Here is a 25,258-nt window from a genome sequence, read left to right as displayed (position 1 = left end):
GAGAAGAAGTTGGAAAAGAGCTGAAAATGTTTTAAATGTAAATTAGAAAAACATAAGAAATGACAAAAGACTATTTAGAGTCAGAAAACATCTGAATGAATATTAAAAGTTCATATTCTTTGAATCACTGAATGACTAAAATGTGATCCCTCCACTTGGATCCACACAGTTTTAAGGGTTTACATCTCTGAGCTTTGAAAGACACTGTGTTGGAAAGAGAAGAACGATGGCGACGTTTTGAGGGTAAAATGATGGCTGTAGAGCAAACACTGTGGACACAGCAGCAGTTGAAAGAGAAGTGTTTAAGATGAATCTTGGCAGAGTGAGAGACAGAGCTCGTTAGGCAGGCAGATGTGAGCCTGGTTGCTATAGTGACTGCACCCAATGGCTCCATACACACGCACAGACATGCACCTCACTTTTGCTGCTTAAAATGAACAGAAAAGTCAGGTCGAAACAAATCGTTCCCAAATGAAAAGTACAGGTCCTATTGACGAAATTCTTTCACCGTGAGCGGCAGCAATGTCCAGTCTACCTAATTCTCAGTTTTCATGCCTGTGGAGTTTATTATATGGACGTGGTGACAGTGTAAAAACACCATGCTCTTCTGATTTTCAAACGAACCTTCTGAGCCATTTTAACATTAGAGTCTATGGAGGAGTTGGAGGGAGGAGGCTGTGCTTTGGTGACATTTATGAAAGAACCATAACACCTAGTACAATAGTAAACACATTGGATGAAAGAGGACAGCGATGGCTACGTTTTGAGGGTAAAATCAGACCAGTAGAGCAAACGCTGCGGACACAGCAGCAGTTTTAAAAAATATTTTAAGATTAATTTTTTCACTCCTCTCACTCTGGCAGTTGAGCTGTCTCACTCTAGCCCCAACATTCCGTCCCATACACACCCATTATAAACTCTGAAACGGGTGAAAAAACATCATGAAACTTAAACTGGAACTGAAGAAAAAGTATAACAGATATTGAAAAGATAAATACAAGTTGAATAGTTGAATGTCTTGTCTTCGTTTTAAAGTTTGAATGGTGGCTCTAGGTCAATGTATGTGGAAGTAGTAGAAGTTTAAAAATGAGTAAGTTGAATGATGATTTGAAGGGTCTCCCCATTGAAATACATGGGAAATTTTTGGTGAAAAAAGTTGAATAAAATTAAAAATATAAATGTTAAAAATGAGAAAAATAGAAGCAGTCATGTCCAAAAGAAGAGGAATCTAACGGTGTTTAAATGGTTTTTCTAAGTTGAGCGGTTTTGAAAGAGTAGGAGTACAAAAAACGTACGGAATAGATAATAATAAAATAGAATAATAAAGATTAGAAGAACAATACTGTGAATGCTTTTACAAGCATTCACACTAATTAGAAGAACAATACTGTGAATGCTTTTACAAGCATTCACACTAACTAGAAAGTGCATTTTCTGAAGAAACTGCAGTGTGAATGCTTGAATCTGAATGTATGCACTGAAATGAATTAATTGCTGAATTTTAAGTTAAAAATAAAAAGTGCTGAATGAGCTGGAAAATGCAGAGTTTTTAACCTGAAAACAAAAGTGCAGAACTTTTGAAAGCTGATGTTCACACAGAAGAAGTTGGAAAACAGCTGAAAAGTTTTTAAATTAAAATTTGGAAAACCTAAGAAATGAGAACAGAAAATTTAGAGTCAGAAAACATCTGAATGAATATTAAAAGTTCATATTCTTTGAATCACTGAATGACTAAAGTGTAATCCCTCCACTTGGATCCACACACTTTTAAAGGTTTACATCTCTGAGCTTTGAAAGACATGCTGTTGGAAAGAGAACAACGATGGCTTCGTTTTGAGGGTAAAATGATGGCTGTAGAGCAAACACTGTGGACACAGCAGCAGTTGAAAGAGAAGTGTTTAAGATGAATATTGGCAGAGTGAGAGAGAGCTCGTTAGGCAGGCAGGCAGGTGTGAGCCTGGTTGCTATAGTGACTGCACCCACTGGCTCCATACACACGCGCACAGACATGCACCTCACTTTTGCTGCTTAAAATGAACAGAAAAGTCAGGTCGAAACAAATCGCTCCCAAATGAAAAGTACAGGTCCTATTGACAAAATTCTTTCACCGTGAGCGACAGCAATGTCCAGTCTACCTAATTCTCAGTTTTCATGCTTGTGGAGTTTATTATATGGACGTGGTGACAGTGTAAAGACAGCCTGTACTTCTGGTTTTCAAACGAACCTTCTGAGCCATTTTAACATTAGAGTCTATGGAGGAGTTGGAGGGAGGAGGCTGTGCATTGGTGACATTTATGAAAGAACCATAACACCTAGTACAATAGTAAACACATTGGATGAAAGAGGACAGCGATGGCTACGTTTTGAGGGTAAAATCAGACCTGTAGAGCAAACACCGTGGACACAGCAGCAGTTTTAAAAAAGATTTTCAGATTAATTTTTTTGCTCCTCTCACTCTAGCAGTTGAGCTGTCTCACTCTAGCCCCAACATTCCGTCCCATACACACCCATTATAAACTCTGAAACGGCTGAAAAAACATCATAAAACTTAAACTGGAACTGAAGAAAAAGTATAACAGATATTGAAAAGATAAATACAAGTTGAATAGTTGAATGTCTTGTCTTCGTTTTAAAGTTTGAATGGTGGCTCTATGTCAATGTATGTGGAAGTAGATACAGTTTAAAAAGGAGTAAGTTGAAGGAGAATTTGAAGGGTCTCCCCATTGAAATACATGGGAAATTTTTGTTGAAAAAAGTTGAATAATTTTAAAAATATAAATGTTATAAATGAGAAAAATAGAAGCAGTCATGTCCAAAAGAAGAGGAATCTAACGGTGTTTGAATGGTTTTTCTAAGTTGAACGGTTTTGAAGGAGATACAGTACAAAAAACGTACGGAATCTATAATAATAATAAAATAGAATAAAGATTACAACAACAATACTGTGAATGCTTTTACAAGCATTCACACTAATAATAAAGATTAGAAGAACAATACTGTGAATGCTTTTACAAGCATTCACACTAAATAGAAGAATAAAGATTAGAAGAACAATACTGTGAATGCTTTTACACGCATTCACACTAATTATTATAGAACATACATTCGATTTTCACTCCCATATGCATTACCACCACAGTGCTGTAACCTTCGTCACATGGCCTGATGTTACAGTAGAAGGTGAACACTCTCAGTAAATGTGTGAAAGAATTAGCTCACATAAACTTTTCATTTCCTCTTTGAAAACTTTTAGTAATACTTTTCACCAACAACTACTTCTTCAGGATCACTGCTCATGTCTTTCCTACTTGGTTTTGTGTTAACACACACCTGAATCCAGAGCAGTGAATTGTCGAACTGTATATTCATTTGTTTTTTTTTATGAGCAATGGCACATAGTTTTGTGATTCATCTAATTGAAGCCCTATTAAGGAACATTTTATTTTTAGAACGTCGTGATGTGTAAAAGCTTAAAAGAGGGTGCACTTGTTTTGACATTGATGCGTAGGGCACGAGGTGGCGCACACCCCGGACAGGCCACAGAGAAAACGGATATTTACAATCACGGGCAATTTATTTAAATCCAAAATGCCACAGCAAACTGGGCAGGTGCTCCAGACTGGGACAGAGTCTAGTCCCTCTGAAGGAGACTGGCTCCAGAGCTCCAGAACTGAGTTTTTACATTTTGTGTTTCTCTTCTGTTCAGATTATCCATTTTCTGAGGACCAGAGCTCACCCTGTCATGCTCACTCAGGTACAGCATTGATTCTTTTTGCAGTTCAGTCTAGTAAAATGAATAATGAACAGGTTAATTGCTCTGCAAAGTATCCTCATCCTCTGTTGTGCTTTTAGACCCCAGTACTGCCTCCAACTATAACAGACCAGATCAGACTGTGGGAGCTGGAGAGAGATCGCCTGCAGTTCACAGAGGGTGAGCATGTTTATCAAGTGTGTGTGTGCAAAACAACACTTAACACTTCATGTTTATTTCTTGTCTTCATAAATTTGTTGTAATGTACATATCCACTGTGCTAATTACAGGAGTGCATTGGTAATCGTGCCATGCTAACAAGTAGTCTGCTGCTCTTACATATTGTTTTCAGTTTCACATTAAAACCTGTGGTAAAGGTGAAAAATACCCACCCTACCTGTTAGATGTGAAACATCTCCCTGCAAACTGTTGCTCACTCTGTTTTCTCCTTTTTGGACTGCTCTTTGTAAATAAGATTGCTTGTGTAGGACAATCCCAACAGTCAGGCTATTTTAATCCACTGTTCTTTCTCCTCCTCCTTCTTTCTGATGATGCCCAGGTTACACTTCAGCAGGTCATCTTGATGATGTCTAGTTGCCTAAATGCATTGTGTTGCTGCCATGTGATTCAGTGATTAGTCATGTGCCTTAACAAGAAACAGGTGTATCTAATGAAGTGGCAATAAATAACAGACTGTTAGAATTAATGCTGTGGAAATGCAGATGTGTACATGTACTTTTATCAGTGAGTGGTTCCTCGGTGCTCTGTGTAACGTCGGTAAACCATCATTTTATTCTTCCTGCCTGGTGGCACTGGACTCACTGCTGACAGAGACCAGTCAAAATAGCTGAGCTGTAACTCTCATTGCATGAAATCTTGTACACTATGATAGAGAGGATGAGAACTGATGTTGTGCTGACCTTTAAACTCATTCCTTGTGTGTGTGTGTGTGTGTGTGTGTGTGTGTGTGTGTGTGTGTTGTCCATGTTTCCTTCAGGTGTGCTCTATAACCAGTTCCTCTCCCAGGCTGACTTTGAGGTTCTGCGAGACAGAGCTCAGGTTGGATTTTGTTTCCTAACTAAATATTAATACCAGAATAATAACAGATTAATATATTGTGTAATAATTTTAAGGATCCTCAGTTAGGATATGCTGCTTTGATTTTGAGGTCTCCAGCATTGCTTGTACCTGCTGCTCATAATGTCTTCATAATGGAACGTCCTGGTGTACAACAAAACGTTGTAACAAATTGTAATAGTACAGATTTTCTTAAACATAACTCCTGTATTGGTGTTATAGCACAAGAGCCAGTGAAGTTGTGCCATATTTTCACTGTATGCATTCATATCATTACATGCGATTGACATGTTGTAGTTACAGCAGATGGACATCTTTTTAATGACTTTTCTGTTCATCAAATGCCAAGACTGTCTTTGTAGCCTACTGGTGTCTAACGGAGGTGTTCTGGTGCAGGGCCTGGGCTGTCTGGTGTGGCAGGATGTGGCCCACAGAGTGATGGTGGTGACACCACAGGGACACAGCGAGGTCAAGAGGTTCTGGAAACGACAGCGATCTCACACGTAAACGGAGGAGGAGAAATGAGGCTTTTCTTGCTTTCCACTACCATCACCGTTGTCAGTACGATAGGAAAGTGAAGATGACTTTGTATTTTTTATAACATGCTAGCATCTGAGTATTAAACTGAACAGTTTCTGCTCATGGTTTCCTTTTTGAGTAGCTGCGTGTATCCTATACTCAGAATCAGGTTTTGATTACTGAGTTCTTGAAGACACCCTTTGGACTCTAAATACTACAAAGTACTGTGGAACATCCACTGTAAGAAGGATTGTGGCCTTTTATATTTTTGGGTTCAGAATAAAAGTTGTTGAATTATATTTTCACAATAATGTTTTGAATTAACTTCACATAATACCTGCTTGAAACAACAGACACTTATCTTTATGTTGATATTGCCACTAGAGCAGCTTTTTTTGTGACTGTGGAAGTCTAACCGGGACAGTATGGTGTCTTTTAAGTAATTGCTGTTTGAAGTACTCATCCATATTCAGTAAAATATAGTGGATGACAGTAGAGGTAGCTCCCAGTTTGAAGTATCAGATAGGATTAACTAGAATTTCGCTAGACCAGGCCATGGACCAGTTGGAAAGTTGATGGATTGAGCCCTGATGCCTCCAACTCGCCTCGCTGGGGAGGATAGCAACTCCTGAGTTTCCTTCAATGTGTTCACCATAGTGCCAGTGAGTGAGTGTGCTTGAATGAAAATGTTAGAGGAGCCTAGGCATAGATAAAAACACTGTGTAGATATATATATGTGTATGAGTAAATGAAACTCATGAGAAGTGAAAATGCACTCCTCATGAGCAAGAATATCATGGAAACGTTTGGCTTTTAATAGTTTCTTTTGCGGTGTGGGAATGATTGTACAGCACACATCTTCAGTGACTCAAAAACAAGAATGAGGTGCACAAGTTTGAATTTTCTCTCATCCACACAGTCAAAAGTATACATACAGGCACCTCTGGATATTGGACAACCCGTCTTGGCAGAATTGGTTGAGTTCTTTAAATTAGTTGGTTTCCTCTCTACTTTAAAACTTAGCCCACAAATTTTCTATGGGGTCAAAGTCTGGGGGTTTGGGAAGGGCAATCCAGAAGCTTAATGTTAACCTCCTGTATACGCTCCAAAACGGGTTTGGGATTGAAAGCATCACCTTTGCTTCTTCCAAACATACCTCGTCATTGTGGCCAATTAGCTCAATCTTTTTCTTGTCTGTCCGTAAACTTTTCTCCAGAAGGCATTTAGCTTGTCCGTGTGGCCATCTGTAAATTTCAGTTTGAAGGTGTGTTCTTGATTGGTAGCCTCTCAGTCCATGTTGATGCAAAACTGACTTCACTATAGAAAGTGATGCTGATGTTCAGCAGTTTCCAGTTCATGGCAGGATTGAGCCTTAGTGGTTCCTGAGTTGCTCTTGAGCATCCAAACTATTTCCTTCTCATCTGAGGATGACAATTTAGGTCTTCTTCTTGAGCTTGGCAAAGTGGTGACATACCAGAATAAGTTGTTCTTGTGTACAGTTGCTTGAACTGATAATCTCAGAATCTGCAGTTGATTAGAAATGGTTCCAAGAGACCTTCCCAACTTCTCTGCAGTTCTCCTTCAGGGAACACTGGGAAAGTTCAAGGAACTCGGTGAAGATCAGAGTATTGCTCAATCTAATGAGTGCTTTTAAACATATCATTTTATGAAACTACCAGTTTTAGTCAATCATGATCACTAACGAGAAGTTAATAGGCCTCGGCTTGTCAATTTAAATTACATTGCAAAACCACATATTAAAATATTTAAGTGAGTGTACTGTATCCAAATATTGGCTATGTATACTCTAGAGTCAATGTGGATTAGAGGAAATAAATAATAACTTAAAGTTTCTGCAATTCTTGTTTTTAAAGTCATTAAAAATGTATGTTGTACAATCATTTCAGCCTGGGAAAAGAAAAAACCTAAAAGGACCCTAACAGGGCTGTCCATGATGACTGTATGTAAACGCTATATTTATTCTACCAACAAACAGATGTTCTGCTACACACAATAACACAAACTGACTGTGGTTCAAAAGCAAATTTCCATGTTCTGAGGTAAAGGTGATATTTGACAAAGAGGGCTGTGATGGCCCCAATCTGATCTAAAGGTTTAGGTTTGTTCAGGGAGAATCTGATGATTACGTTGCATATATAAGGGCCCATGGATGGTTTTCGTTCATGTATAATCTGATATTACATTAGATTGGTATTTTTTTTCTTTATTCTTTATTTTTCGCTCTTTCCAGACACAGTTTGTCTTATTGGACCCCTGTATGTTTGAGCTACAATGGAAACTTAAAAAGATCTATAAAAGCATGTACAGTTATATGACATCTGATTTAACTCCACATGAACACGTGAGTAATAAACATCATGTGTTATAAATATAATGCAGCCCACCATCTGCAGTATTCACTGCAGGTTCTGAACCCGCAAAAGATTGTTAGCCAAATTAGCTACATTTAACCCAGTATTATATCTATGTATATTAAATATCATGATATGAATGTAATTTTTTTTTTAAAAAATTACTGCGATTGTGAAAAGAATTAAACCAGGAGGAGGAAGAGTGGGCTGTAGTGGGGTGCCATAGTCGGTGCAATGTGACTGGCTGGGCTGGGGTTAGCCAGGCGCTATTTTGTACACATACTCGTACTCCAAGTATGAGTATACGCGGGGCGACTTTCCACTGCCTTAAAAACTGACACATTATTGTACCGGGAGGTTAAAGAAATAACACAGCAGCCGAACGATTGGGCCGCCCATGGAGCCTGGGACCTCGCGTGAAACTCTGAAGCGTGCAGGAAGCCCCAACCCGGCCGGTCTGCGGGAGGAGACGCCGGGAGAAGAGGCGAAAGGCGGAGACGGCAGAACCGCGATGAGAAAGCAAGTGGGAGCGGACTGTGGGAATGATGGAGAGTCTAACAGCCAGATTAAAAACGGAGAGGAATACGAGGAGGAATTAGACCCAAGAATTCAGGTATGTTGCTAAATAACAGTTTCCCTCCCCGCATTAGCAAATGCGTCATATTTCCTGAGCCAAACAAAACTACGATAAACGCAGACATGGCAACGATGTGCTCCTGACACAGACCGACGCCTGGGTCAAGCCCATCCCCTGTCTAACAATTTCCAGCTGTCTGATTGTATTCTGCTTTTAAAACACATCGTCTTTCCTTTGTGTTTCCAGGAGGAGCTGGAGCACCTCAACCAAGCTAGCGAAGAGATCAACAAGCTGGAGCTGCAGCTGGATGTGAGGAAGTCACAGTAAACCTGCGGACACGCCAGCCCCCACGTAGTTTTGCGTTTTGTTCATATAGATATATTACGGTAACAAAACCCGAGACCCCATTGCAAAGTAAACGCGATCTTAAGGTGAATGTAATTTCAACATTACCCAATATTAAAGACATAATATATCATGAAATAAATAATAAATATGAAGAATACATTTCACTTTAAATCAACAGTATACGTGCTCAAAGAGTCACTCAGTCTGTGGATATATTAACACGGTGAATCACGACGAAACATTCATTTTTCCTCAGCTTCCAGCATTTATTCCTTGCCTCTAACTTCACACGCTTCCACTTCTTGATGACCAAAGTCATCCTGCAGACTAACATCTGATGATCCCTAGGTACATTCTCCATCTAGCAATCTTCTCTTTCAGATTGCACCTTCTCCACAGGATGTAGTCCAATGTGTAGTATTCTCCACTCTTATAAATCATCCTGTGTTCCTCCCTCTTCTTGAAATATGTGTTCACCGCAGCCATTATTTCCATCCTTTTGGCAAAATCCACTGCCATCTGTCCTTCTCCATTACTCTCCAATCCAACACCTCCTCATCAATTGTGTTACCTTCATCTACCAGTCCACTCAAGTCTGCTTCAATCACCAATCTCTCAGTCTTGGGGACACACTCCACCCCTTCATCCATCTCACTTCCAAATTCCTTTCTCTTCTAACTCAGTGGTTCCCAAACTTTTTTTGCCAGGCCCCCCTTTGTTTTACAAGAAAAATGTTCGCGCCCCCCGCACAAACACATCCTCCAAACACACACACCCATATTTTGTTTACAAACTCCATTGCGGTTTATTTCACACCTCAAACATTTAGTAAACGATTAAGCAAATACAAGTAAACGGCAATAAATTACAGGTAGTAATAAAATATACTACTAACTCTTTTACGCTGCGTCCACACCTACACGGGTATTTTTGAAAACTCAGCTGTTTCTATGCGTTTGGGCCTTTCGTCAACACGTAAATGGCGTTGCGATTCACCGAAAACGGAGATTATTTAAAACTCCTTTTTTGCGTTTACGTATGGACGAGGATTACAGAGTTTGTCACGCAACGTCAAAGGTATGTGCCTCTTTTCACGTCACGCTGTGCGCCACGTTATTGTTTACATGACATGAATTGCAGAATGGCAGATAGTCAGATTAACAGTAACAGTATTTTGTCTCTATCTTCAGGTTTTACACGCAGTTACTGTCCCTCCATTTAGAAAGGCAGAGGCGTCACGGTGTGATTATTTTACGTGTAGTTGTTTTTTTCCTGTGTAATAATTTTCAACATTGCTGTCAATACATTTTTCAAAAAATGTCTCTCTGTGCAAAATGGTTTCAAAAACATAAACAGCTGTGGGATACTGTTAGTCCGTGATTTGAACCGGGGGAACAAATTACGGCAGGATCAGCCTGATATTATTTGTATCCCGCTGTAACTTTACTGCATAAAGAGCTAACATGTCCAAAATGTCAGGAGTAGTTAGTTATTACAAGAAGTGTTTGTGAACTAAAAATCAAGAATGTGGGATCCTGTTTGTCCGTGATTTGGAGAGCCCAGCGCTGCTCCCGACGCAGGGAAACTAATTCTGCAGGGGAGACCTACCTTGGCACTTGTGCAGGTGAAGCCAAAGGGAAGATATGCTTCACCATATTTTCCTGTCTTTGGCTTGGAAGGAAGTTGGTTTGGAAACATATTTGGCGATGCTTCATCTCCTGCTTTGCGTTTGTGTGGGAGCCCCGTCAAAAACCTGTCCACAGTGTCCAAGCGCTCTTTTTTTTTTTTTTTCTTTTCATACCGCGCCCCCCCTGCAATGGCTCTGCGTCCCCCCTAGGGGGCGGGCCCCACACTTTGGGAACCTCTGTTCTAACTGAAATCCAACCTGTTGGACATACACACTGAAAACATTCAACATGACCCCTTTGACTTCCAGCTTCAAACTCATGATGCTGTCTGACACGCTCTTCATATCCACAGCACTGCTTTTATGCACTTCTTCCAGACTAACCCTTCCTATATCCACCATAGGAGAGCAGTTTAAATCTCTTGTCCTTGCTTCCATTCCATCTGGTCTCCTGCACACACACAATATATGGTGAATGGACTGGTTATAACGCTTTTCTAACCTACTCGAGCACTCAAAGTGCTTTATGCAACATGTCATATTCACACTCATTCATACAGGCACCGAAGATCGCTTTTACAGGACTTTGGTCTCAGTTTCTGTTACTGTAATGCCTATTATATAGTGAGGGCTGGCTTTACTGTGTTTCTTGAAGTGGGGAACATTTTGGTTCCCTTGGCCAGGACACCCGCTCCAGGATGTTGGATCTTCAGGAGTATGAGATCCAAAAGTGGCCAATGGTATGCTGCTCCCATAGTAATGGCAGCAGCCTGCTGCTATTCTCAGAAGGTTGCCTGCTGCTTTTGACTGGCGGTAAGCCAGTGCTGGCCTGAGGTTTGGTTTTTGACCGTGCCCACAGCTAAACCCATCACCAACCACCCACCTCAGCATGTATTAACCAGGTCTGAACTATGGTGTTACAGACTGCTGGTCCCCCAACCATCTTTGTTATGTAGTTATTATTATATATTATATGTAGTCATTTTTTCTACATCTGTGTAGGCCAAATTTAAAAAAAAAAAATTAAATTAAATATCCAGTTTTGTGTATTCAAATTTGTGTAAGGAAATAGAGGGCATGTACTGTACACGCTTCATTATGAAGAGTGCATTATGCCTCGCTTAAAAATAAAAAGTCTGAACTGAGAGTAACAATCATAATACTGCTTGAAATAGCTAATGATAAATGGAAGATATAAAAACCCGAAACAGCTCTATGTTTTTGCTTTCACTGGGGCATATTCAGACTGTCCTCACACAAACACACACCTGCTGCTGTCTCTATTATGACTGTCTTCTGTTTTCCTCCACTGCTCTTTGAGCATTGTCTGTCTGTCTGTCTGTCTGTCAAGGCCGAGCAGCTGCTGTGTGCAGGTTGGACCTGAAAGTTGACGTTTCATTTTTTAAAAAACTTAATTTAACACAGGTATCACTAAGGTCAAAGTGAGCGAGAGCTACTGGAACAGAGAGAGAGATGTGTTATTCACAGAGCGTGAAGGTGAGTAAAGAAGGTTTGCTTACTGGTTTGCAGGACGAAGCAAGGCAAGAGGGCAGGGTGGTTCTCAGGGTGAGTGGCTGAGTGATGCAATGAGTTGAATAGGATGTCCGACCTGTCTGCTCCTTTTCCAGAGTGGAGGTATGTGGTAGCGAATAGGAGGCCAGGCAGGTGAGATCCATAGTACTCCAGGAGGCCAAGAGGTAAGGGCAGCAGCAACTGACAGGTAAGTTGCAGGCAAGCAGTGAGGGAGGGAGGAGGACCAGCGTCAGAGAAAGTCGGTTCCTAATAGAGCTTAGCCAATGATGATCCAAGTGTGCAAACTGGAAACACAGAGAGCGCAATGTTCTGGACTGCACCGGCTTGATTTGTGAGACACGAAAAGTGGGATGACTGCATAGTGTCGGGGGCGACCTGAGTCTGACAGTTGATCACTGAGTCCATCTCGTATGGACCTATGTAACGAGGAGCCAGTTTTCTGGTTACCTGAGTGAGAATCAGAATACTTTATTAATGCCTGCGGAAATGATGTGGTCACAGTTGCTCCAAAACAGTAAGAAAAGTAACTGAATTAAGTAATAAAATATATTAAAAAGTGAAAAAAAAAAAAAAAAATGTAATATATACAAATAGCACAATTAGAAATAACCTAGTATATTATACAAATTAAATGTATATGGCTTCCGCTGCACCCAGCCGGAAGCCAGTGCAAGCACTTTAACAATGGACTGATACGAGAGAATTTATGACTGTGGGTTAAAAGCCTTGGTGCAGCATTTTGGACCGCTTGAAGGTGATTTAAAGAAAACTTTGACAGACAGGAGAAGAAAACATTACAATAATCTAATCAGGAGGAGATGGAGGCACGAACAGGCATCTCCATTTCACCTTTGGAGACAATAGTCCTGGGTTTAGCAATATTTCTTAAATGAAAAAAGCAGGAGCGGGTCACAGACTTGATATGAGCATCAAAAAACAGAAAATTATCAAAAATTAACCCAAGAAGTATCTTTTACCATGGATGAGAAAGGACCCGGATGTTGTCTAATATGGGGCCTGATACTCTCTGGAGCAAGAATTGATTTCCTCCGACTTTCAGGGTAATGTATCACTGATCGTGCTCCTGTGACTAGCCAGCACGCCATGGAGTGGGTGGGAGGTATCTTGGACAACATCACCGTCTTAAGGTCCAACTCCATTCCCAGGATATTACTGGCCTTGTCCATCACTTAATTGAGATTTTTGGCTGACACTCGTCGAGTGCTACGTTTGCTCCAGAGGTGGCACATGCTACAACATACTGCCTGATGTCCTTCTCCAACGTGTCCCTCCAGAAACGGCGTCTGAGGAGAGATATGGTTCTGCTCACCCCGAGGTGGCATTCAAAGCTTGAAGAAAAACAGCTGAGACATTTATTTGGGCCACCCTGGTTTGGCTGCGACAGTCCGGAACTCGACCACAAATTCTGCTGCGTTGCGGTTACCTTGGCGGAGATTTAATAATTTCCTTGTGGAAGTGTCCTCAGACATGGGGTGAGTGAAAGTCCTCTTCAACTCATTCTAAAAAACATCATTTGGTTCAGAACGTGAAAAAGACTTAAGTCCACGCCAGCGCTTTCCCCCCCAGTAAGCTAACCACATAGGAAGCTTTGTGGTGTCCTTGGGGAAGGAGGGCGACGAGCGACCGAAAGCTAACAAGCATTGTAGCAGTAAACCCCTACACTGTCCCAGCTCACCGGTGAATGGTTCCAGTGAGGGGGAAACGGCGTCCAGAAACATGGCTGTGACCCCACGACTGTCGGCATTACCATGCCCTCTTTTACCCTCTTTTTCTCTTCTGGACACCTCTTTCTTTCTTTCTGGATATGAAAAGAAGTTACAAGTAGCCTAGGTCAGCGAAACAAGAACTAGAAAAAAGTCATTTTATAATTCAGTGTGTGTGTGCTAGGGGTGGGTTTTGATTATCGATTTTCAGATTAAAATCGATTTTAGCTTGAATAATGTGATATCAATTCATTAAAATCCTGAATCGATTTTTAATCTGTGAAAATCTTTAAAAGCATTATTTGCATACCGTGTTTCAATAAAATGAGACTTATTTACTGTGAAGAAAGCATCAAACTGGGTTATGTCAGTTCTGCTGTTAATCACTGGGGTAGTATTGCATTAGCAGGTTTATGAACAGTGTTCACAGCCTGAGATTTAATGTTCAATAAGTTTCTAAACTTTTCATGATTGCTGTGCAGCCAGTCTGTCGTCTAAGCAGCCAAGTGACTTTGTGCTCTGTGTCTTTATCTGCAAACACTTTGCACCTCTTGGTATCCTGTAGTTGATCTTTCTATGAAGAGCACACACTCACTGCAGATTTTTCAAAGTGCTCAAATTGATCTCAGAGTGTCGAAGAAATGAATATCAATCTGTAGATCCATGCAGGCCTTTTGTAATGATTCAGTGGTGGCTTTGAATCTGCTTAAACATAGTGCCAAAACTGCACCACGAATGCCATTTCAGGACTCCCAGTTTAAAAAACAGTGCAGCTGCCTCCTGTGGTTAGCCAACCCTAAGCAACAGATGATGCATTGTTTAAACAATGTTTTAATTGTTTGAAATTTGCACAAGGGCAGAACAGTCACACAGTTTAACACAGACAATAGAGGACCCTGAGAGGCACGACATGTGAGAACACAGTGGCATTATTACACATACGGAGAAATTAAACTGCCCACACAGTCTGTGCTTATTTAAATGAGTGAATAAACAAAGTGTTGCAAAAGTAACTCTAGCAAAATAGCCTTTGAACTTAAAAGCACAAGAAGGATAAACTTAAGTGATCCTGACTCTTGAGATATTTGTGTGGCTGTAAATCATGCACAGTGTAAAAACAGATCATTGAACGTGCAGTGTGACAGCTTACATAAACTCGTTTCCTAAGTTGTTTACAGGTCAGTAGTAATGAGACTGACCTTCTAACAGCACTGGCTTAAGATCTGAGAACAGTGCTGACCAGCTGAACAGCTTCCTGTCAAAGCCCTTAGATAAATCAGCTGACTACTGAGGCATCGCAGTACACCACAACTGCAGGAATAGCATATCACTGGCCACTTATGGATCTCATATTTGTCTCATATTTTGCGTATTTGTCACGTTTACTTAGATGGTCGTTGCAATGGTGAAGAAAACATTAAAGATCAGGAGACAGAAGTCTTGCATGGTTGAGTGGCTGAAACTCCACATACCCTTTGCACACCATAACCTTTGTAACACTCATTTAAAACTGTTTTGTCTGTCTCGTTTTCCCTTGCCAAGTAATTTAATACGTTTTTTGTCCCGTAGGCATAATTTTAATCTCCAGCTGCATTCCATTTATGAAGCTGTGATCACTGCTTGATTAAACACTAATTAGAAACATTTAAAGAAGTGCTAAAATGAAGCGTGCTATGATTACTGCTGGATGTTGTTTTTTCATAAGAAACTATAAATTCTCTTATTTTAAGGTAGGAAAAGCTCTACTACAGAACTTTTTAGACCACATATTTCTTTTTTGCTTCCACAATGTCTTAATCTGAATTCTGTGGGTGCACATGCTGATATATTCCAGTAACGTATCCAAAGAAAATCTATGAGCATAGCAGAAGTACATTGAAAATGCTCATGGTTCAAAAGCAAGTGCATCTTTGACCATTATCTGTGATGTGTTACATGTACGCTAGCTGCTATGCTGTGTTTCTAAACTGAGGTGAAGTTTTTAGTAAAGTGGTGTTTGTTTAAGCAATATATTGAATGTCACTCACAGAACTTAGAATGTAGGTCATGAATATAACAATAACCCCTTTTTCCCTTCTCCGGTGCCTACTTAACCTACTTAAAGTGTTTGTACACTTGACTCCTGTCTTCCTGTCACAGCTTCAGATGCCACAGTGAGTCGTGTCAAGACTCACAGTATGTAATGTAATGTGCAATCTTATGTGTGTGCTACTCAGGACGCCAGGTCGAGCTACAGGAGGATTCTGACTGATTCTGCCAGGAAGCTCAATGCCCAGGGCTCCCAGCTCGGTGCGTGCATTGACAAAGCAAGGCCTTATTATGAAGCTCGCAGACTTGCCAAAGAGGTATGTGTTTCTACTGCTCACAAGTCAGCAGAGTGAGATATGTGCAATCAGTTAGCAGTTCATTAGAGCTGCCAAGCACAAAATATGCAGTCCTTGTTTAAAATTTTATTTTATGGTGTTTAAGTTGATAAAAATCGATGACGTGGGCAAAATATTCAAAAGGTGGGTACAGGTTACCCAATCTGGAACACGGTTGCCGAGGCTTGGAGTTCAAGAGGTGGTTGGGCTGGTTGGGCTTGAGGCCATGGGGCTGGGCTCAGTCAAGAAGAGCTACAACGACCTGCCCACAGGATGGTGAAGGACACTGCCAGTCCAGGTCCCAGTTGAAAAACAGGCTGTAGGAACAGGTTGGGAAAAAAATGCAGCTGTGCCCTGGAGGGAGCTAGAGTTCGATGCAGTTCTTTATTTCTTCAAAGAGATAATTGTGCGTCAGTGTGTTGATAGCTGCTGTATTTCCAAGGAGGGAAAAGAGTGTAAGAACTTTGAGATGGAGAAAGATGTAAGAAAAGACAGGAAGGGAAGCAGAGAGGTTAGATTTAAAGGCAGGCCAGCTCAGTAAAGCCTGAAAATCTGATTTGCAATGTACATGTATTTTTAATCTCATATTGGACATTACTTCAAAACCAACCAGGTTATACTAACTTTGTGTTATTCAAATGTTGCATGAAAATACTCTGTACTCTGTATGGGATAAAGACGTTAGCTTGTCAAACTGCAGTGAAGTTACTGTAAAGCTGGAGTGGTGCACAGTGTCAGTGGTCAGTGTTGGTTTTACATCAAGTGTAGTAGACTGATTTACAATTAAGATGATGATGGTTGGATTAACTCACTGAATTCTGACTTTATACCAACTGTATTCAGTCTAATATAAAGACATTGTACAGCATAATGTCAGTGTAGGAAATGGAAACCAGCGAAGATAGCTGTAAAAGATCTGCTTACATTGTTGTGTACATCCACAACGAGCAGCAGCTCAGCTGATCAAAGCCTGTACACTAAATCTACTGAAGCTCATGTTAGAAATTTCTTTGAGTTGTGATTTTTGTCCCCGTGCTGAGTAGGGATGGGTATTGATAAGATTTTCACGATTGCGATTCCATTTTCGATTCTGTTTAACGATTCGATTCTTTATCGATTCTCTTATCGATTCTTATTAAAAAAGGAGAACACTAAGGTCGATTAGCTTAGAACTTTGTTTTATATCTTCTCTTTGAACAAGATAGAAATTTAGGAGTAACATGGCCTTACAAACCCAACAGTGAGATCTTAAGCGATCCACAGCCTACGGCTCTTCAATGGGGTGTCACAGGGTCCCCAGGAAAAAAAATTGTAAATGTAAAATGATAAAATAAATATTCTTCTGTAGCAATAACAAAGTATAACATAAATTATTCTGTAGCAATTACACAAGAATATCCAGTAATGTCACTGCCTACAATTAAACACATTCACTTACTGAAAATCGGGTGCATCTGCTGTGGCAAATGTGTGCAAGCCTTTGACCACAAACTTAGTCACTGCTCAGTGACATTCGTCTATCCTGGCCTGAAAGGAGACGCTACCGGTAGACTGTAGCGAGAACTGCCAGCCAGACTCTGTCTGTCTCATCATGGTCACCTAAATGCACAGTAATGGCAGGTTTTGTACTAAGGCAGATCGCGCTAACATAATATGCACTGTTAGCTGATTATTTACCTGCCGCATTAACGGGAGAGGACGTGCAAACGTTACCGCTGCTGCTGGGTTGAGATTCACGAGTCCGGAGCGGAATTTAAAACACGACATTCATTTAAGGTCATCGCGTGTTTTGTGAGCAAATGCTTTTGCATATTCGTAGTGTTTCCTCCTTTAAATGAAATATCTACTTTGCAAGTATTGCAGGTTCCCCTGTTGTCATCCGTTCTCGTAAAGTATAACCAAACCTTTGAGCGTTTGAGCCGCTTAGGCGCCCTGCCAGGTAAATGACGCTCCGCAACGTGGTGACGTCATTCGGGGCGACTGGGATCGATACGGGAATCGTTTGCAAAAATGGCAAACAATTCCAAGGAACTGAAACAGTGGGAACCGGTTCTCAACAAGAACCGGGTTTCGATACCCATCCCTAGTGCTGAGACACAACACAGATGTTAGGGTTCCCCCACCTGCTGAATCCCACTGTAACCCCTGACTGTGCTAGTTTTACTGTTTAGGTCAGGAGGTGAAGTCCCCCTCTACAATGTAGGCAACACAACGTTTTTTCAAATGATCCTTCACCGCATGTGTCCTACGGCAGATTAAAACTCAGTACTTCAGAATTTTGATTCAAGAATTTGTATTCTCATGTACTAATATTATTTTATTATAGTATTAATGTTGCACAATGTTCAGGTACCTTTGTGTAAAACCGGTTTTCAAGAAGCTACTTTTTACTTACTTACTTTGAGTACATTTCAGAGCCTGTTCTTTCTCAGTTTTACTTGAGTAAAAACGTTGCTTCAGTACTTTTATTTATTTTTCAACACAGGCATCTGTACTTGTACTTAAGAAAAGAAGTCTGTACTTTTGCCACCTCTGCTTAAAAGTCATCAGATACCAAGCTGGAATAATACACACAGGAGGAGACAGATTCCACAGTGAGGACAGGTACCAAGAACAACTCACTGAGGTCTCCACTGAAGTCCAGCACCCTGAGATCTGTGAGCTATGGAGGGTGAGGATTAGTGAGTGTCAGGAAAATGGCCCCAGAGTTGAGCTGCTCCAGAGTTCCTTGGGCAGCTGAAGACAGATGATGAGGAAGTATCACGGACCAGGCCCCTGCATCGGATTTACCATCGACACATGGAGGAAGTGGCTGACATCAATAAAAATCCACTTTTGTAGTACAGTGGGGTCCCTCGTTTATCGCGGGAGTTACGTTCTAAAAATAACCCGCGACAAGTGAAATCCGCGAGGTAGCCAACTTTATTTTTTACAATTATTATAGATGTTTTAAGGCTGTAAAACCCCTCACTACACACTTTATACACTTTTCTCAGACAGGCATGAACATTTTCACACTTTTCATTCTCTTGTTTAAACACTCTCAAAGTTCAAACCTTCGAAGAAGAATAAGTTCAGCATTATAGAATGAAACCAAAGTCACCCGCAGGTGACGACGTCTCGTCGACATTGTTGTTTGTTGGGGAGAAAACTTACAAACATACAGTGCAGCACTTCAGAGTCACACTGCTAGGATAGAAGATTTATGTGAATTTGACAAGCTGAACACTTTCTGTACTGTACAGGAGACACAGCATGAGATTTATTGACAGTGGTCTACAGCCAATCAGGACGCAGAACACAATGCGTTGTAAAGAAAAAAAAGGGAAAAAAAAAAGAAAAATTGCACACAAAAAAATCTGCGAAAGAGCGAGGCCGCGAAAGGTGAACCACGTTATAGTGAGGGACCACTGGAATCATATTGTAATCAAATCTCACAACTAAGAAAATACTCAGCTTTTCCCACATGATAAAAATTAGACTTTAGGTCTGAGGAATAATTGGAAGCTTCATTTCAACCAGAAATCTGTTATTTGATATCTGTTATCTGTTATTGTCAAATTGAGCTCTCAATGGTTCTGGGACATTTTCACCCCAAAGTCCACTAAAACAGAAGAAACTTTGTTTACAGCTGTAGCTATAAATAGGGAAGGATACGATGCTGACTATGTCTTTTTCAGCTTTAATTTGGATTCCGATGAGCACTGTGGAGCTCTGCGCGTCTACTGGGGATCTATGGATGGAAGTTAGATGTATGTCCAGCACTCCACATCAAGTCGCAGAGTGGAAACACGACACAAAGTTACAGAGTCGGGTCACTGAGCGCAGAGGGGCATTTTACTGCACACTCTACTCCCGAGGGTTAAAAAAAATATTCTCAAATAACTTATTTTTTCTATTATGTACTCTCTGCCTACCTTGCTGCACATATTTTGGCAACATCCATAATTATCCTTTTTTAATTTCTGTTTTTGAAAACTAAAAAGTAAAAGTAAAAAAAAAAGTAAAAACTGAACACTCAAAAGTACTGTGCAGGGTCCAAAGCCATTTAAATTGATGTGGTATCTGTCTACAGTAATGAAATTATATGAATTGATGTAAACAGAGTCTCTAAGTTACTAATATGGAAAAAATCAAATCATAGCTCGAATGCTGAAAAGACTATCTCTATGCATGTATGTTCGAATATGCATCTCTTTTCTGTGTTTTAATAGCTGCTGTCTATTCCTTTAGGCCCAACAGGAGACCCAGAAGGCAGCTCTGAGATATGAGAGGGCTGTGTCCATGCACACTGCTGCCAGAGAGATGGTGTATGTGGCAGAGCAAGGTCTTTTGGCTGACAAGAACACCATGGACCCAACCTGGCAGGAGATGCTTAACCATGCCACCGCCAAGGTACACACTTCTGCCTCTTGCTGATGGTAGTGTTGTTGTGCCGTTTATACAATTAAAATCAGTGCGCTATAGATAATTCTTTCTGAACAAAAGGTCACCAAAAATAAATCTCCAATACAGGAACCTTCCCAAGGGACTAGAAACCTTACTACATTACTACAGACCAAAACAGCTACAACAGTTCAGGGAGCTGAGACTGTGGCTGCATCCCTATTTCCACATATATGAAAACGTTCAGGTGGTTGTTTGTCTGTTGTTCTTTATAAAAAACAAATACACAATCATTAATAGTAATGGTTACAAATATATCTTTGTTTTGTCTCATTTCCCATTAAATAAAGGCCTCCAGATTATTTACATTTACACCCCAACTTTTTCTGACTAGAGTTATAATTTGATGGTCGCTGAATATTTAAATACAAACCATTTTAATGTTATTAGTCAAAACTTTTATAACTGTGACAACTGAAAATGAAGCATGTCTGCTTATATCAGTGCCAAGTTGGGATCTGGGCAGAAGTTAAAGTGTGATCTAAGTGTCCATCCAGTGTTCCTACTCTTAGTCATGGTTTTTGTGCTGTCAGGTGAATGAGGCGGAGGAAGAGCGCCTTCGCAGTGAGCGAGAGCACCAGCGAGTCACCCAACTGTGCCAGGATGCTGAAGCTCGAGTCCAGACTCTCCAGAAAGCCCTGAAGAAAGTAATTCTCAAGTCCAAGCCTTACTTTGAACTCAAGGCTCAGTTCAATCACATTTTGGAGGTATGTACCGTCATTAATTTAAACATATCTTTTGAGTTATTCGTTAGTCATGAATGATCTCAGTGATTTGCCAGTCAGCTGTAATACACTTTATCAAAGCAGACAAGAAATGTTATTCCAGTTACTCCAAAAATCCCTGTGTCAGTCACTGAGAATGCAGGAGCTGATTTTGCATTGCAAGTTTACCTTTTCAGTTAAACACAAACAGATAATACTCGCTGTTGTAGAAGCAGCAAATCCTTTATATGAATGTGGTTGCCGTACATATTACAAATTTAACAAAAAATAATTGCATTAGAAGTGTTAGCAGTTCCTCACCCCCAGTCCTTGCAGTTAAAAATCTGAACTTTTTGAAATCAAGATAGTGCCCACAACAGTATCAGAATGCAGTTTGCAGTTATTTATGTATTGTCTGTAAAAGTAGTCTGTGTGAGGCATACTAACCCCATGTTGCTCTCCGACGCATCCATTGGAGTATGAATGCGTGTGAACGTTAGATAGGAAGCACTTAGAAACAGTGTGGGAAAAAGTGCTTGTGCAAATGGGTGAATGTACAAGTTGTGTAAAGCGCTTTGAGTGCTCAAAGTAGAAAAGCGCTATATAAGAACCAATTGATTTACCATCTGTGCTATACTTTTCACATCTTAAGCCAGTTCTACTTCAAATACAAAAGATCAACCTATTGTGTACCTGTTTGTCTAGGTGTAAATAACCTTCAAAGTAGTAAATTCGTATAACGACGTCTTTTCTGTTTGGTCCACTGCACCCAGGCGGTCACAAAATTATTTACTGTGTAAAATATCACTGACAAAATGTCCAGTGAATAGTGAAATTCTTTATACTGGAAAATTACTAACTAATGATAAGGCTTGCATTCATGGTATAAGAAGCTGCATTTATGTAATATCTCATTGTTTTAACCCAGGTGTAATTAATTGGAGTGTAGAGATGTTTGAATGTGTCATCGTGAGCCTTCCAAACTTGCTGTAACCTTTTTTGCAGGAGCATAAGGCTAAAGTCGTACAGCTAGAGGAGCAAGTGGCAAAAGTAAAAATGCGTTACTCCGTGGCCCTGCGGAACCTGGAGCAGATCAGTGAGCAGATCCATGCACAGAGGGGGCGAACCAGAGCTAGCAGGGGGCATCCTGCCATCTGTGGGGGTCGGAGCTCCCCTGTAGGTGCTGAAGCTGAGGTCAGAACTGCCGCTGGAATTCGTGACAGTAGCTGTGTGGGAGTCGACACTATTGAAAGCGATTGGGCAGATGGTGAGAAAACCAGACTGTGGGTAGAGAGGCACCGAGAGAGTGGCTGGGGCCAGAGGGAGCAACTGGAGGCAGAGCAGGTTGGCTCAGACTGCATGTCGGTTATCAGCCTTCAAACCATCGCCTCTGACCTGGAAAAGTGTGACTCGGTGGAGCATTTGGGTGACCTGAGTGATGCTGGGAGTGTGCTGGGTGAAGAGTGGGACCACCACAGCAAGTCTAATGACAAGCCAGTCAGCAGGGAGATGGTGACTGAAGGGCCTCAGCAGGAGCTTGTTCACCAGGAGAAAGGAGCTGTTAATAAAGAGAAACAGGAGAGTTTTGTTAAGCAGCACCACAGAAGTGTTAGTCTATGATATCAAGCAGGAGGAGGAACGTTGTGATGGTGATGATCGTGGTGATTAGGCTGAGGGATCATAGAAGAACTTGAGAGAATCTGAAATATCTCTGACTGAAAGGTGCCAAACAAGCTGACAAGAATGTGAAATGCAGGCGCTGACAGTGATTGACAAAGTTAGGAAAAGGTGGGTTGATTAACAAGTACATCAGCTGCACACTAATTAATCTTTGTGTGACAACATTAATCCAGTGGAGCAGCCCTGCACAGTGAGTCTGATCCAATCTGTTGCTAAACAGTTGAGGAAAAAAAGTTATTGCAAAGTACAAACAGGCTTTTAACAACAGTTTAAACACATACTTGTATTTAATTTGTGCACCTGGTTTTGGCATTCCCATTGTTAGCATGCTATCAGCTCGTATTTGCTCTAAGGATGGTCTGAAGCACCTGTTATACTTTCTGCATTTACAAGTTTGCAAGGGTGCCCTTGGGTCTGGGTAACATAAATTTGTGCCATCAGAGGATGAATGCAAGGCTTTGTAAAGACATACGCATATGTACCCTCCAATTTGACCACTCTACAATGATTATGCTGCAAGGGAAAAAAGCTGTACATGCATCTTCCAAGTGCCTCCAAGCAGACCAGGAAATAATCATAACAACTTGCCTGTGGTGTCCACCAGTTGCTGTGCCTGCTTCTGCAAGTGAGTATGGTCTTTAAGAGCAATAAAAGTGAATTCACTCTGCAAACTTTCCTGATGTAGAATCATGCAGAGTGTGATAAGAAACATGAGCAGTCACACATGGGTTGGACACAAACTGGCAGCATGACGTGAACCAACCTATCTGGAAAAATGGAAACTGTAATAATCCTCAATTCTGAAGAAAGAAAGTGGACACAAAACTGCATTGTCTGTGGAAGACAAAATAAGTCTGTAAACTATGGGTCTTTTTTGAGCCACATGCTCTGATATGGCATTTGTATGGACATATGTATTCTATCTTAAAACTGATTTCAGCTACTCCCTTATTCACAATGGTCACCATAGCAGGCGGTGCTACATATTTGAGTTTACAGATTTGTATCTTCTCATGAGACTGAAAGAGAATCTTTCACTTCTATTTTTGAAGTGCTGCCAAAGTAAGAGCAACATCAACCACACTGAAGCAAGCAGTGGTTTCAGGGCAAAGAGGCACACTGTAGGGTGCAGTTAGGGTCAGCGTTCCGTAAAAATATTTATAAAATATATCATAGCATAATTTCATAGGGTGGAACATTTAGCGCTATTGTATATGGAATACGTCCTCCATCTGTGCCGTGAACTTTGTGAATTGTACATTAACCAATCCAGTATCCTAACCCTAACCCAGTGCTGCTAAAATAAACATCTAATTTTAAAAAGATAATGAGCCTCATTCTGTCCTTGAGTTCAGCAACTGCCAGAGGTGGGAAGTACAAACACTTTGTCACCTGAAAAATCTTCTTAAGTACAGTATCTGTATTTTACTCGAGTATTTTTCTGACAACTTTTTACTTTTAATCGCTGCATTTTTAAACAAATATCTGTTACTTTCTATTCATTGCATTTTCAAGACATTTGAGGGGAGTTATTATTTCATGTCACTGCGGGCCTTTAAACATCAAACCAATTTGAGGCTAAAAAGGCAGTCTTGTATGTGTGTTAATCACCCGCGGATATCGCATAAAAAGAGATGAAAGAGCCTAAACTGTTACTGTACTCCAGTATCTAGCCAGCTCTATAGAAGATAAGCGAGCATAAAGGAAATAATGTGTATTTTCAAATGCAGCATTTCTATCATCCGTGGTTTAGGGGGTTGGGAAGCTCATCTTGTAGCTCTATAAATGCAATCCATTATTATCAGTTCCTCAATTATTAGCACACACATTTGCATACAGTCTAGCTAGCAGCACAATGTGCAACAAAGATCCAGCAGTTTTCTGGGACTGGGACTCACATTGGGCTGCCCATCTGGTCCACTGACCCAGGGATTCATCTTTCCTCCCAAGCTCAAACCAGTAAAAAAAAATCAAAAAGTACCCCCCCCCCCCCCCCCCCCCCCTTCCAAAAACCAAGCAAACAAACAAACCCCAAAACATCTCATATCATGTCATAGGTCCAATTAGAAAACGGAATATGGTCTGACATCTTTGCTTCTTGAGTTTATTTGCAGTATATCAGTAAGATCCTGTTTAACTTCTATTTTACTGAAGGTTTGAATCATTCACTTCAAACTACAGCTTCGTATTTCTGAGAGCATAATAAAAGATATTCTGTTTTCATATTTTCCACAAAAGCCACATTTTCCTGTATGATGTTTCCTTATTATAAATAACATGCCAGTAAACATGTGGGCCCACACTGGGCAGAAAACCACACTGGGCGCCCTTACTTTGTGCCCCACATGGGCTAGCCTACACTGAACCCACATCCCAACCCTGGGCTTGCCTGTAGAAAACCCAAAATGGAGCCTAAAACAAAACTGTGATAGTCTTGCACTGGTTTGTTTTTGCTTTAATACTCTGATTCCAGTTTAAGTCAGACAGGTTGTGGAGCTACCTATGGGTGAAGTCTTGGGTTCCTGCTCTTCAGCTAG

General features: G+C 40.7%; 2 protein-coding genes across 3 annotated transcripts in view; both read left to right on the top strand.

Moving 5' to 3' along the window:
* Positions 1-7,201, top strand: part of gtf2h4 (general transcription factor IIH, polypeptide 4) — a 29,946-nt gene extending 22,745 nt beyond the window's left edge. The window contains exons 11-14 of the mRNA XM_005463611.4: positions 3,707-3,754; positions 3,853-3,931; positions 4,749-4,810; positions 5,225-7,201. Of these exons, the coding sequence (XP_005463668.1) occupies positions 3,707-3,754; positions 3,853-3,931; positions 4,749-4,810; positions 5,225-5,335 (300 nt within the window). The 3' untranslated portion in view covers positions 5,336-7,201. The remainder of the gene's footprint in view (positions 1-3,706; positions 3,755-3,852; positions 3,932-4,748; positions 4,811-5,224) is intronic.
* A 568-nt stretch (positions 7,202-7,769) lies between these two features.
* Positions 7,770-24,723, top strand: sh3bp5lb (SH3-binding domain protein 5-like, b). 2 transcript variants are annotated; one of them, XM_005463610.3, is made up of 6 exons: positions 7,770-8,332; positions 8,543-8,605; positions 15,745-15,873; positions 20,125-20,286; positions 20,871-21,044; positions 22,047-24,723. In XM_005463610.3, exons 1-6 carry the CDS (start codon positions 8,117-8,119, stop codon positions 22,659-22,661), a joined length of 1,359 nt encoding a protein of 452 aa, XP_005463667.1. In that variant the 5' UTR covers positions 7,770-8,116; the 3' UTR covers positions 22,662-24,723. The 2 variants fall into 2 exon arrangements, with proteins under 2 accessions (XP_005463667.1, XP_025757889.1); XM_025902104.1 differs by lacking the exons at positions 7,770-8,332; positions 8,543-8,605 and adding an exon at positions 10,392-11,011.
* The last annotated feature ends 535 nt before the right edge of the window (positions 24,724-25,258 follow it).

The sequence above is a fragment of the Oreochromis niloticus genome, linkage group LG22 (genome assembly GCF_001858045.2).
Source record: "Oreochromis niloticus isolate F11D_XX linkage group LG22, O_niloticus_UMD_NMBU, whole genome shotgun sequence".
Classification (NCBI taxonomy): domain Eukaryota; kingdom Metazoa; phylum Chordata; class Actinopteri; order Cichliformes; family Cichlidae; genus Oreochromis; species Oreochromis niloticus.
This window is presented reverse-complemented; position numbering and strand designations above follow the sequence as displayed.